The sequence below is a fragment of the Microcaecilia unicolor genome, chromosome 4 (assembly GCF_901765095.1).
Source record: "Microcaecilia unicolor chromosome 4, aMicUni1.1, whole genome shotgun sequence".
NCBI classification, from domain to species: domain Eukaryota; kingdom Metazoa; phylum Chordata; class Amphibia; order Gymnophiona; family Siphonopidae; genus Microcaecilia; species Microcaecilia unicolor.
This window is the reverse complement of record NC_044034.1, coordinates 92147578-92161260: the sequence shown is the minus strand read 5'-3', so window position 1 is coordinate 92161260 and position 13683 is coordinate 92147578. Positions and strand designations below refer to the sequence as shown.

Genomic DNA, 13683 nt, shown 5'->3' with positions numbered 1-13683 from the left:
AGGGGGTGGGAGGGAAGGGATGAGAACTAATACCTTAAATGGTGTATATAATGGAAATATGTTCTCTTATGGTTTATAAATATTGATTTATTTATTGTTCATATTTGTATTATTCTATTTGCAATAAACAATTTTAAATTAAAACAGCCAGACATACCCAGAGTCTTAAATATATTTATTTTACACAGCAAAGTACAACTGACATGATTTGTAGCAGATTTTAACTTTTTTTTTTTTAAACAGTAATCACTTCAGATTTTACAGCATAAATTCCACTTCATCTAACATCTGAAAATATTTGCTAATAACTAAGGGGGTCTTTTACTACTAAGCCATGTCAAGTTTTTAGCTCATGGTAGAAATCAGCTAGTGGTAAACACAGACATCCATTATAGTCCTATGGGCGTCATGGCGTTTACTGCCAGCTAATTTCTACCGTGAGCTAAAAATGCTACCACTGCTTAGTAAAAGACCCCCTAAATGTCATATGCAATGTATACAGATATTTCAAAGAATATCTGGCAGATATAAGCTGCACCAAAATGTAGTGTAACATGGCAAAGGAATAGATCTGTTGAGCTAATAAATGCTCTATATTTCCAGTCCAAACAAAATTCAGTTCAGCGCCATTCAAATTAAGTATTTTGATATTGCAATGTTGCATGTTCAAAGGGTTTCCATTTCTCTTCTTGGTACCCTGGCCGGCTCAGGGAGCAGATGCCAGGAGTAAAACTCAGGTCTTTTGCATGGCAGTGGTACAGTACTTACTGCTGAGTTATCAGACTATCCTATCATGCAATATACAATAGTGCATATAAATTTTAGAAAACTCAATTGCTATGTCTCTTCAAATCCTTCAGTTGCTATTTCAAATGTACAATCCACTCTGTTCTTCCTGGGAAAGTTTTGTATGTCCTTGGATATTTTAAGGTTTCATAATCAAATACAAATAGATTTGTGTATAACATTACCTCAAGTTGATATCCAAAGCACATTGTAAAACAGGATAATAAAGTCCGAGAAATGTCAAGATGCTTACAGCCATTATTTTCAGTTTTTAAAGGCTCCACATTTGCTTGCTTTTGCAATGAATTCCTTTAGCAAAGGACCATCCATCTGCCAAAATGCTGTAGTCTGTGTAACTTCTGTCAAATGATTGACACAAAACTTAAAGCAGAATTCTTCTAAATCCTAAAACATAAAACAAGAGAAGCCTGTTTAAAGAGAAGTGGGATACTGGTACACAACCCAAGAATGGTCCTTACCTCAAAAATCCTATACAACATTAACATTATAAACCTGCAGTTTGTCACTTACAGTACCTTCATCATCAAAGCCACAGCCAGATCTAAAGTCTGAATTCCCAAAACAGACCCCAATGTGTCACTAAGGGCCCTGTTTACTAAAGCGTGCTAGCGTTTTTAACGCGCCTACAATTAGAATGCATGCTAACCTTGTAGGCACCTACAGGGATATTTTAGGCTTGAACATGGTTAATACTCATCAAAGACGCTAACACACTTATAATGCGGCTTTGTAAACGGGGCCCTAGGATTCTTGGCGTCTTCTACAGTAAAGCACTGGTATCTCATATTCCACTTGTTATTACAAGAGGTTTTTCTGCACTGCACAAGATGCGCTGCTGGAAGAGGCCTTCAACAGCTAAGCAAAATTTTGGCTTAATTTAAACTATGCTCTCTGCCTAACTGTGGTTGTTGCACTAAAATATTTTGCTAAATTCTGTCTGACCTGTGTGCCCTTATTAAAAAAAAAAAAAAAAACACCACATCCCTGGATCGGAGATTGGCTGCACTTCAGACATAGTATATAAACCCTAGGTTTTTCTTGCAATCCTAGGTGTGGGTGGAAGGGTTCATTTCCTAAACAGTATACCTTATCCACAGCCCATCCTGCTCAATTAAGTCTACATAATCCAGAACCTATCCTGAGGTATGAACATTGCAAAATAGAGATCCTTTTTTTCTGGCCTTTTTTTACATCAACTCTGATTTATCTTTCAAAAAAAATGAGTGGGGTTGTTTTGTAAGTTTCATGTTGCTGAATTAACTGCTGGAATATTTCCTCTTGCTTTAGTAGAAGGGGATTAGTTTATTTTTCCTGTTTTAGGAAATTTGCTGGCTTGTTCTAGGTAATCAATAGAAATAGAATAAAATAAAACATGGAAAAGAAAATAAGATACCTTTCTTTATTGGACTAGCAATACATTTTTTGATTAGCTTTCGAAGGTAGCCCTTCTTCGTCAGATTGTTCTAGAGATTTTATTACGTTCTAGAAATTGTATTACTTCCATTTCAAAGGGTGACACATTCTAATTAAACTCTGAAGTAACAGCACATCTAACCTGTTAATTCCCTCCCACCCTACCTAAACTCTCACCCACACTATCTTCCAAATTTTGCTAACCCACTCAACAATTAGCTCACTTGAATTTGATAGATTGGATACATTCCTGGACCTAATGACAGTTTTATTCTTGGTCTAAAACGTCATAATGTGCTCCTGTATGCTTATTTATGTGGGACATTCCTCCAGACCTGTGAAGACCCATTTGACTGAACATAAATCTTGAAATATCAATAAAGTTGTTTCAGCTCCTTTGGTCCAATATTGGCTGCATTTTAATCATTCTTGGGAAGACATGCAGTGGCAAGTCATCAATTGTATTCAGTTGGGATGAGATGGTGGGAGCTCTGAATACTTATCTATATATATAAAAGGCACCACCAACGTTCTAATGAAGCCTCACTTTTGTTTTGCATGGTGGTGTAGATATCCGGTTTCACGAATCACAGGCACACAGGCACACAGGAATCACAGGCACACGAATCACAGGAGTAGGGAAACACGCAGAGTGTGTTTACCTACTCCTCCCCCAGCCAACAAAGCAACCCTCACTGCCCCCCCCCCCAAACGAAACACCCCAAACCCAAGCCCCTATCCCCCCTTCGCCCCATCACACAAACCCCTACCCCAAATACCCCCCTCGCAGCATCACACAAGCCCCTCCCCCTGCCACATCAACAAACCTCATAGGAGCGCCTCCAGAGACGACAGTCCACCCACAGCCAGCAAGCTCCGATCTGCTCCTCTCCTGCTGACTCTGCTGCCCGGGTTGCTCCCCTCCCCCTGCTGTATTGTCAGGGCATGGCTGAGGATCTCAAAGCACAGAACACCCTTCCTCTCTGTTGCGTTGCCGGACGAAGGGAGTGCACAGAGACTCAACTGCTTCCTCCCCCTTACTTCTTCCCTCCCTCCCCTTACATTTACAACACCAGGGGCTTGCAACTCTGCCTCTCTCTGCTTATTCTCTCCCTCCGCCGGAGAACTAGCATTAAACTGACCTTTTCAGTGGAAATTGGACTCACTCAAACATAGCCAGCAAGCTCCAATCTGCTGCTCTCCTGCTGACTCTGTTGCCCGGCCTGCTCCCCTCCCCCCGCTGTCTCGCCAGAGCATGGCTGAGGATCTCAGAGCACTGAACCCCCTTCCTCTCTGTTGCAGTGTCAGAGAAAATGAGTGCAGGGAAGGTCAACCGCTCCCTCCCTCCCTTTACATTTAAAGCAACACCAGGGACTTGCATCTCTGCCTCTGTCTGCTTATTCTCTCCCTTCGCCGGAGAACTAGCACTAAATAGCCCTTGCGAGTGGAAATCGTAAAACTGGTGTACAGAGAAATGGGAGTTACATGATGCTTTTCTTGACAACTGACCTCTTCTGTATGCCCTATTTTCCAGACTGCTGCCAGTTAGATATAAAGCGCAGGACTCACACAGGCTTGCCATTTTCAGAAGCCAACACTTTCTACACATTCACTCTGCAGGGGAGAGGAGAATCGATGAATGGCAAAAGGGGGGGGCAAGGGATAGAGGAGAATCGCTGGGTAGCTGGAGGGGGCGCAGGGGAGACAGGAAAATAGCTGGGTGGATGGAGGGGGGCAGGGGAGAGATAATCACACACACATTCACTCTCACATACACACTCACACCCAGACTCAATCTCTCTCACACACACACACAGTGCTGCCAACCATGCAGAGGGGGGGAGAGGCAGGGGGTCCTGAGACCACAAGGGAGGGGGTCCTGAGACCTGAGATGGGGGAGGGGGTCCTGAGGAGACAGGTATCTCTGTCACACACACTCTCACAGTGTCTCCCTCTCACACTATATCACATTCACTCTCTATGTGTCACACAGTCACTCACACACACACTCTCGTTCTCATACTCTCTGTGAGACCGAGAGAGTGTATGTGTATCGCACACATACTCTCTCACACTGTCACACACACACTCTCTCACACACAATGTATCTGTGTGAAACACACTCTCACACTCACTGTGTCTCACATACTCATTCAAACAAACACACTGTCATCCTCACACACATACTCTCTCACAGACACACTCGCACCCAGACTCACTCTCTGTCACACACTCGTACATTCACTTGCTCTCTCACACAGTCACTCCCACACACACTCTCACAAACATACACACTCCCACACACACTCTCACAAACATACACACTCCCACACACACTCTCACAAACATACACACTCCGAGACCAATCTTCCTAGCGCCCATTTCATTTGTGTCAGAAACGGCCCTTTTTCACCCTACACCCCCCTCTATCCCAAGTCGCCGCCGCTCCCCCCTCTCCCTCTGCCCAGCAACTTTCCCTCCACTCCCACCCACACATCCACCCAACAGACCTGCCGTGCCACTCCGATCTCTGCCCGAAGCTGCAGTACCGGACCAACAAAAACAACATCAGCTTCATGTAAATAGCTCTGCAGCCGCTCCTCTCGCTTTATGTCGCCCCTAAAGGGTCCTCCTCCAGGGGCACTGACGTCCAGGCGCGAGGACCAGCTGCACAGCCAACTGCCAGTCTTGATGGCCTCCTGCGGTGCCTCACCTGCTTCGCTCAAACACCTGATGCTGATTTTGGACCGCCGCGCTACCTCTGTGGATGGAGACAGTTGCTGGCCGCACGGAGAGGGGGAGCAGCGGCGGCAACTTGGTGAGGGCGAGGGGGACAGTGCACAACTCAAACAATTCCACAAAAAACAAGGCAACATAGTAGATGGCGGCAGATAAAGACCAGTACGGTCCATCCAGTCTACCCAGCAAGATAAACTCATTACATATGGTATGAAGTGATACATCCTATGTATACCTGATCTTGATTTATCCTCGCCTTTTTTAGGGCATAGACCATAGAAGTCTGCTCGGCACTGACCTAGTTCTAAAATTTCTGAAGTAGTCATAGCCCCTGAAAAGCTCCACCCAGCTCATCCAAGTCTATTCGGCCTCAATCAGGGCACAGACTGTAGAAGTCTGCCCAGCACTGGCTTTTTTACCTTATCTCCCCTAAGCTTCTTTGGAGCCAATGTTTCTAAACAGAATATCTTTGTGTTTGTCTCATGCATTTAAAATTCCATTACAGTTTTCATCTCTACCACTTCCCATGGGAGGGCATTCCAGGTATCTACCAACCTCTCAGTGAAAAAAATACTTCCTGACATTATTCCTCAGTCAGCCCTCTTTCAACTTCAGTTCATGCCCTCTAGTTCTACCACCTTCCCATCTCTGGAAAAGGTTGTTTGCAGATTAATACCTTTCAAATATTTGAACATCTGTATCATAATCACCCCTGTTTCTCCTTTCCTCCAGTGTATACATGTTTAGGTCAGCAAGTGTCTCCATGTACGTCTTGTTACATAAACCCCCTACCATTTTCGTTGCTTTTCTCTGAACCGCTTCAAGTCTTTTTACATCCTTAGCAAGATAAGACCTCCAAAACTGAACACAATACTCCAAGTGGGGCCTCACCAGCGACTTATACAGGGGCATTAACACCTCTTTTTTTCTGTTGGTTATACCCCTCTCTATACAGCCTAGCATCCTTCTGGTCATGGCCATCGCCTTGTCGCACTGTTTCGTCACCTTGAGATCTTCTGACACCATAACCCCAAGGTCCTTCTCCTGAGCCGAGCTTACCAATCTCTCCCCACCTATCCGGTACATCTCTTTTGTACTTCTGCACCCCAAATGCATCACTCTGCACTTCTTGGCATTAAATTTTAACTACAAAAAATCCACACAAGCCCAAGCGTCAAATCAGAAAACCTCAAAAGCTTTATATATAATACATGCACAGATTAAATTTTAACTGCCAGACCATTGACCATTCTAGCATTTGGAGATCCCTTCTCATGGTTTCTACTCCCTCCAGGGTATCCACTCTATTGGCTATCTTTGTGTCATCCGCAAAAAGGCAAACTTTTCCTTCTAACCCTCCAGCAATGTCTCACACAAATATATTAAACAGAATTGGTACCAGCACCAACCTCTGAGGTACTTCACTACTCACCTTCCTCTCCTCAGAGCAGATTCCATTTGCCACCACCCTCTGCCAGTCAACCAGTTTCCTACCTACTTTGGACCCTAAGTTCAGCCCTTTCAGCTTATTCACAAGTCTTATGTGAGGGACTGTATCAAAGGCTTTGCTGAAATCCAAGTAGATTACATCTAGCGAACGTCCTTCATCCATTTCTTTGGTTACCCAGTCAAAGAAGTCAATCACATTCGTTTGGCACGATTTCCTTTGGTAAAGCCATATTGCCTTGGATCTTGTAACCCATTGGCTTCTAGAAATTCAACTATCCTTTCCTTCAGCAGCAATTCCATTATTTTTCCTAACACTAATGTGAAGCTTACCGGCCTGTAGTTTCCACTTCTTCCCTATCTCCGCTTTTGTGAAGAGGGACCACATCAGCTCATCTCCAATCCCTCAGAACCTCTTCTGTCTCTAAAGAACTATTAAATAAATCCTTGAGAGGTCCAGCCAGGACGCCTTTGAGCTCTCTCAGTATCCTGAGATGTATCCCATCCAGCCCCATAGCTCACTTTCAAATTTTCAAGCTGTTTATAAACACTTTCTTCCGTGAACGGTGCAATATCCACTCCATTCCCAGATACTCCCTCGGCAACCAACTGCGGTCCTTCTCCAGGATTTTCTTCAGTGACCACCGAAGTATTTGTTTAGCATGTTTGCTTTATCCTCATCAGTCTCCACATAGCTAAAACCATGTTGAAAGTACTATAAGGATTACATGGTACAATGCGCTCCATGGGACTTTTGTATTCTGTTACCATGTGGTTTCAATTAGATTTAGTACATCCAAAATGGCTTAAATGCAGAATTAGAATGATGGTCCTGCATTTGATTTGTCTGCCTGAATGACTGAACAGATTGCTAGCCTATTGGACAGTACTTCCTGGTCACACGATGAATTTAAGGAGCGACCTCTCACGCTGTAACCATCTTTGTAGAGGCGCAGAGCACACATGAAAAGTATGAACCATTCCTGAGCAGATAGAAATGGTGTTTGTTGTTTTATGATTATGATGATTAACAAGGAAGAATTTATTTTTTTATTTTTGCGGACCACTTCCCTGAAGAAGTCTTCAAAACACTGGCCATGTTGGCAGTGCATCCGTCTACAAAAGCTAAGTGCAATTAGAAGACTGCATAGTGCTAAGTACAAAGCTGTAAACCATCTTGTCTGTAATCTGATATCCTGGGATGCAACTATCAATTGCTTATCCTTAGGTTTCAATTCACCTTTTCTTAAGCATTCATGTGTCCGATGTTGACCCACAAATGGTTCCTGGAGTAACATTTAGTATTTCCTGCTGTACTTAAGCACTCGCCACTTGTTGTTTCTCCCCTGCAGATACAATTCCTTGAAGAGCTTTTTCTGTTCCTTCGCAAATTCTGTTGCATCCTTCCCTTTTGGTACCAATGGATTTTCAACCATTCCTTCTACTCGTCAGAATGCTTGTCCAAGTTTAATGATGAACTTGATTCTGGATGTTTTCTTTCATATATTTATGCACCTTTTGTACATTGCGATCTGATGATGCCATTAGATAAACCTGGAGGCCTATGCTAGTAGCTCGATAGGAGTAATCTATTTCTACAAGACCCATCCCTCCTGTGTATTATCCTGTAGGTTTCTTTTAAAAATTGCTATAAACATACACACATTTATGGCTGGCTCTCTAGATCCAGTGGATAAAATTCCAAATCCTGTTAAGTATGAAAAGCAGATTCCAGATAAGTGCAAGTTTATACCTTACAAATAAATGCTTTTAAATGGAAATTTCACACATCCTAAGGCTACCTATAAAGGCAGTCTGTTTTTGGTACAAATTCACTTTTGATTAAAAAAATGGACTTGAACAGGTTTTCGAACTCACCTCTTCAATTGGTTTATGCCAGTCTATAGCAATCACTAAAGTAGTGATGCAGCAGTGCTGGGCCACTTAGATATGTAGAAAAAAGTTCAAGGGAGAGTCCATAAATTTGGTACAATTTAACTGCTTTGTACCTTATTTATTGACCCTCTCATGGAAATAAATCGTAGGCAATATTTTCTTTTTTTTAAGATATATCTTCAAATCACAGGAGCATAGCATGCAAGTCTGAGTTGCATGCTATGCACCTGTGATTTGAGTTATGCTCATTAGGTTAGTGCAAAATGAACAAAGGATGACTGTCCAAATACACATGTAAATTGCAGGTTGGATTACATCAATATTTTTGAAAGATACAAAGAGTTGTAAAGTAACTGGATGCAGCTACCTTCACAGCTCCAATTTTCACATTTTATATACAAAAATAATCCATTATACATATGATAAAGCTATGTATGTATGTTCTGACCCCAAAAATACTAACCAAATCTTTTGGACAAAAAGGCTAACACCATAAAATCGCCATCAACAAAAACGGCAGCTCCACTTGACACATATATGCAATAGAGGAAAAAAACATAGAAGTAGGAATCTCTTGGAGGAACATAAATGCCAGAGATAGAAAAGCGGGATTTGCAGCAGTCACTGAAGCCAAAATTGATGAGAAGCAAGCTTCAAAACAAATTCAGAAATATATACACAAATCTATTGGAAACACATAACAGACACACGGGGGTTGAATTAGCACAAGTTTGAAACTTGTGAGCAGTAGCGCCAATCGTCAAGGCTTCAACCTCAGCTACTGTCCATTCACACATCTTTCGTAAGCATTCATAACTATTCTTAAATACCAATAACTCAACCCTCTCATTCACTCATCTCATACTTTGATTTTAGGAAAAGTCAGGAACGTAAAACACTACAAGTGAAGACAGGTATCAGGGAAGAAGTGAGGTCAACAAGACACTTCCAAAAATGTGAAGGATTCGAAGAATTGTAACACATAAGGTTTATTCATATAAAAGACTCAACATGGCACTGTGTTTCAGCTAAAGTGCCATTTTCAGGAGTGTGACAGTGTTTATTGTACATTGCCCCTCACCGTTAAGAAAAGACCCTCTTTAATTAGCCTGGGCCACCTTAAGAGTGTAGATCCCACCTGGGAAGAAGTAAGCTGGAAGGGACGGAGTCACTACCAGGAAGTTCAAAAGACAAGGCCAGACAGAAGTTAAGGAGGCCCAGGGAGAGAAAACATGAATCCCCACTGTATGCTGCTAAAGCACCCACTCTATACTACTACTACTATTTAGCATTTCTATAGCGCTACAAGGCATACGCAGCGCTGCACAAACATAGAAGAAAGACAGTCCCTGCTCAAAGAGCTTACAATCTAATAGACAAAAAATAAATAAAGTAAGCAAATCAAATCAATTAATGTGAACGGGAAGGAAGAGAGGAGGGTAGGTGGAGGCGAGTGGTTACAAGTGGTTACGAGTCAAAAGCAATGTTAAAGAGGTGGGCTTTCAGTCTAGATTTAAAGGTGGCCAAGGATGGGGCAAGACATAGGGGCTCAGGAAGTTTATTCCAGGCGTAGGGTGCAGCGAGACAGAAGGCGCGAAGTCTGGAGTTGGCAGTAGTGGAGAAGGGAACAGATAAGAAGGATTTATCCATGGAGCGGAGTGCACGGGAAGGGGTGTAGGGAAGGACGAGTGTGGAGAGATACTGGGGAGCAGCAGAGTGAATACATTTATAGGTTAGTAGAAGAAGTTTGAACAGGATGCGAAAACGGATAGGGAGCCAGTGAAGGGTCTTGAGGATAGGGGTAGTATGAGTAAAGCGACCCTGGCGGAAGATGAGACGGGCAGCAGAGTTTTGAACCGACTGGAGAGGGGAGAGGTGACTAAGTGGGAGGCCAGCAAGAAGCAGATTGCAGTAGTCTAAACGAGAGGTGACAAGGGTGTGGATGAGGGTTTTGGTAGAGTGCTCGGAAAGAAAGGGGCGGATTTTACGAATGTTGTAAAGAAAGAAACGACAGGTCTTGGCGGTGTGCTGGATATGAGCAGAGAAGGAGAGAGAAGAGTCAAAGATGACCCCAAGGTTTCGAGCTGAGGAGACAGGGAAAATGAGAGAGCCATCAACAGAAATAGAAAACGGGGGGAGCGGGGAGGTGGGTTTGGGGGGGAAAATGAGAAGCTCGGTTTTGGTCATATTTAATTTCAGGTGGCGTTGAGACATCCAGGCAGCAATGTCAGACAAGCACGCTGAAATTTTGGTTTGGATGCAAGGTGAGATATCAGGGGTAGAAAGATAGATTTGGGAATCATCAGCATAGAGATGGTAGGAAAAGCCATGGGATGAGATTAATGAACCAAGGGAAGAAGTGTAGATAGAAAAGAGGAGGGGACCAAGAACAGAACCCTGAGGTACGCCGACAGGCAGAGGGATAGAAGTAGAAGAGGATCCACCAGAGTGAACACTAAAGGTGCGGAGGGAGAGGTAGGAAGAGAGCCAGGAAAGGACAGAGCCCTGGAATCCAAGTGAGGACAGGGTATCGAGAAGTATGCTGTGATCGACAGTGTCAAAAGCAGCGGAAAGATCAAGAAGAATGAGGATGGAATAGTGACCTCTGGATTTAGCCAGTAATAGATCATTGGAGATTTTAGTAAGCGCAGTTTCGGTTGAGTGGAGAGGGCGAAAACCAGATTGTAATGGGTCAAGAATAGCATGTGAGGAGAGAAAATCAAGGCAGCGGCGGTGAACAGCACGCTCAAGTAATTTGGAGAGAAAGGAAGGAGGGAGATGGGTCGGTAATTAGAGGGACAAGTAGGGTCAAGTGAAGGCTTCTTAAGGAGAGGTGTGACCACAGCATGTTTAAAGGCAGCAGGGACAGTCGCAGTGGAAAGTGAGAGGTTGAGAATGTGACAGATAAAAGGAATAAGAGTAGGAGAGATGGCATTAAGAAGGTGGGTGGGAATGGGATCAGAGGAACAGGTGGTACATTTTGAGGAAGAAAGGAGAAGTGTAGTTTCCTCAATAGTAACTTCAGGAAAGGAGGAAAGGGAATGAGGGGAAGGAGAGAGAGGGGAACAGACTAGTGGAGGAAGAGCTGGTGAGGTAGAGAAAGCAAGGTTTATCTTTTGAACCTTGTTGTGAAAGAATTCAGCAAGGGTCTGAGGAGATAATGAAGGGGGAGTTGGGGGAGGGGGCACCTTGAGGAGAGAGTTCAATGTGGTGAAGAGAAGTCGAGGATTAGAGCCAAGAGAGTTGGTCAGTTGGATATAATAATCCTGTTTGGCACGTAAAAGAGCAGATTGGAAGGAGGTCAGCATGAACTTAGTGTAAGAAATCAGCAAGGGCCCGAGATTTCCGCCAGAGGCGTTCGGCGGAGCGGGTACAGGAACTTAGGTAGCGGATATTAGAAGTCAGCCAAGGTTGGGGTTTTGTACGCCTTACAGGGCGGGTCATCAAAGGTGCAAGAGTGTCTAAGGCAGAGGATAGAGTATTGTTGTAAGAAGAAACAGCCTCGTTGACAGACATGGATGGTGCCACAGTAGAGAGGAGGTTTGAAACATGGGAGGATAGAGATGAAGGGTCAATATCGTGAAGATTCCTAGATAAATTAGATAGGATAGGACGGGACTGGGAGGGAGGAGATTTAAGTGTGAAGTTATAAGATGGTGATCAGAGGAGGGATGATCAGAGGCAAGGAAACTAGAAGGTGAACAGTTGGAGGAGAAGATGAGATCAAGACAGTGACCGTTTTGATGCGTGGGGGAGGTGGAGCATAGTTGGAGATTAAAGGATGACGTTAAAGCGAGTAACTTGGAAATATAAGAGTTGGAAGGATCATTAGCAGGAATATTAAAGTCACCAAGGATGAGAGAGGGGGAGGAAGGATCATGGAAGAAGGCAAGCCAGGCGTCAAAGTCACTGAGAAAGGATGAAAGGGACTTATCAGGGGGACGATAAATGACCGCTATTCGAAGAGGCAGAGGAGAGAAAAGGCGGATAGAGTGGACCTCAAAGGAGGAAAAACAGTGAGATTGAGGTGGAAGAAGGGGTTGAAATCTGGAGGAGGGAGAGAGAAGTAGTCCAACACCGCCCCCACGGCCAGCAGGGCGAGGAGTATGTGAAAATAGATAACCGCCATGGCACAGGGCTGCGACTGAAGCAGAGTCATCAGGGCAGAGCCAGGTTTCTGTTATGGCGAGCAGATGGAGGTGACGCGAGATAAAGAGGTCCTGGATATAGGGGAGTTTGTTACAGATAGAGCGGGCATTCCATAGGGCGCAAGAGAAGGGCAGAGAAGAGGAGGGGAGTAGACGAATAGAGATGAGGTCAGAGAGGTCACGGTGAGATCTGTAGAGTTTGGATAATAGTTGGTGAGGAGGGCCAGGATTGGGATTGATGTCACCAGCTGAGAGTAAGAGAAGGAGTAAAAGAGAGCGGAGGAGAGTAGGAGAGGTGTGGCCACGAAGGCATCGAAGGCGAGAGGTATTTAGGTGGAATGGGGAAGGCAAAATGGAGGGAAGAAAGAGACAGAGATTAAAAGCCAAGAGGGAGGAAGAGGGTAGGAGAGAAGGTGAGGTGATGAAGTCAATGGATGGGAAGTGAGTTCCTGTAGCGGAGAGAGGTAGGGGGTGAGGGAAAAGATTAGGAAGGGACAGAGCTAGGAAGAGAATGTGAATAGGGGCCATAAATGATTAAGGTACTTTAGCAACTGGAAAAAGATTAGATATAAAGAGAAAAATGCCCCGGCGCGCGGCACCTAGAGCGGAGGCCCTGAGTGGATCGGGGTGGACCTGGGTGTCACCCCGGAGAAGGCTGTAAGGATATGCAGATGAGCTGCAAATCCTCCACAGCACCTGAAAGGCAGCCGGTGGTAGAGGTGGGCACCTCTCAGCTGAGGAAAGGCTTACCAGGGATTAGGCCGAAGCCAGCATTCCTCCCCCTGAGGGTCGCCTGATCGTGACCTGGTTGAGGTAAGCCATTGTTCTATTCAACTGAACTATGTAAGTTTTGCTTTGAGGTCTGGCTGGAGCTAGACCTGGATCTCAGAGGAACCCGAGAAATTGTAGGCTGTGTTTGGGGCGTGGTAAACCCAGCAGCCATGGGACTGTGTTTGGTCTGCTGCCAGAGGCCTGCCTAACACTCTGAATGCTGATCCCCAGAGGTCTTTGCACCCTATGCCTTCGGATCTGTGAAGGAACAAACCTGAGACTCTCTTCTTTAAATAAAATACTTATTTTGTATTTCATCCTGTTGTCCAGCTGTAATTTTGCACCAGCAATGCCCAACCCCTGCTCCATGTGTCACATGTTGTGGCACTGGTGGGATTAATGTCCTGGAATGCCATTTGGCTGCTACCAGTTTCCTAGATATGCAGTCCATGATGCCTCTTGG

The 13683-nt window shown here is 44.4% G+C and overlaps 1 protein-coding gene across 3 annotated transcripts in view; it reads right to left on the bottom strand.

Moving 5' to 3' along the window:
- Positions 1-160: 160 nt before the first annotated feature.
- The window catches only part of RCBTB1 (RCC1 and BTB domain containing protein 1), a 156960-nt gene continuing 143437 nt past the window's right edge, over positions 161-13683 (bottom strand). For all 3 annotated transcript variants that reach the window (XM_030200461.1, XM_030200460.1, XM_030200462.1), the window contains exon 12: positions 161-1191. In XM_030200461.1, the coding sequence (XP_030056321.1) occupies positions 1051-1191 (141 nt within the window). In that variant the 3' untranslated portion in view covers positions 161-1050. The remainder of the gene's footprint in view (positions 1192-13683) is intronic.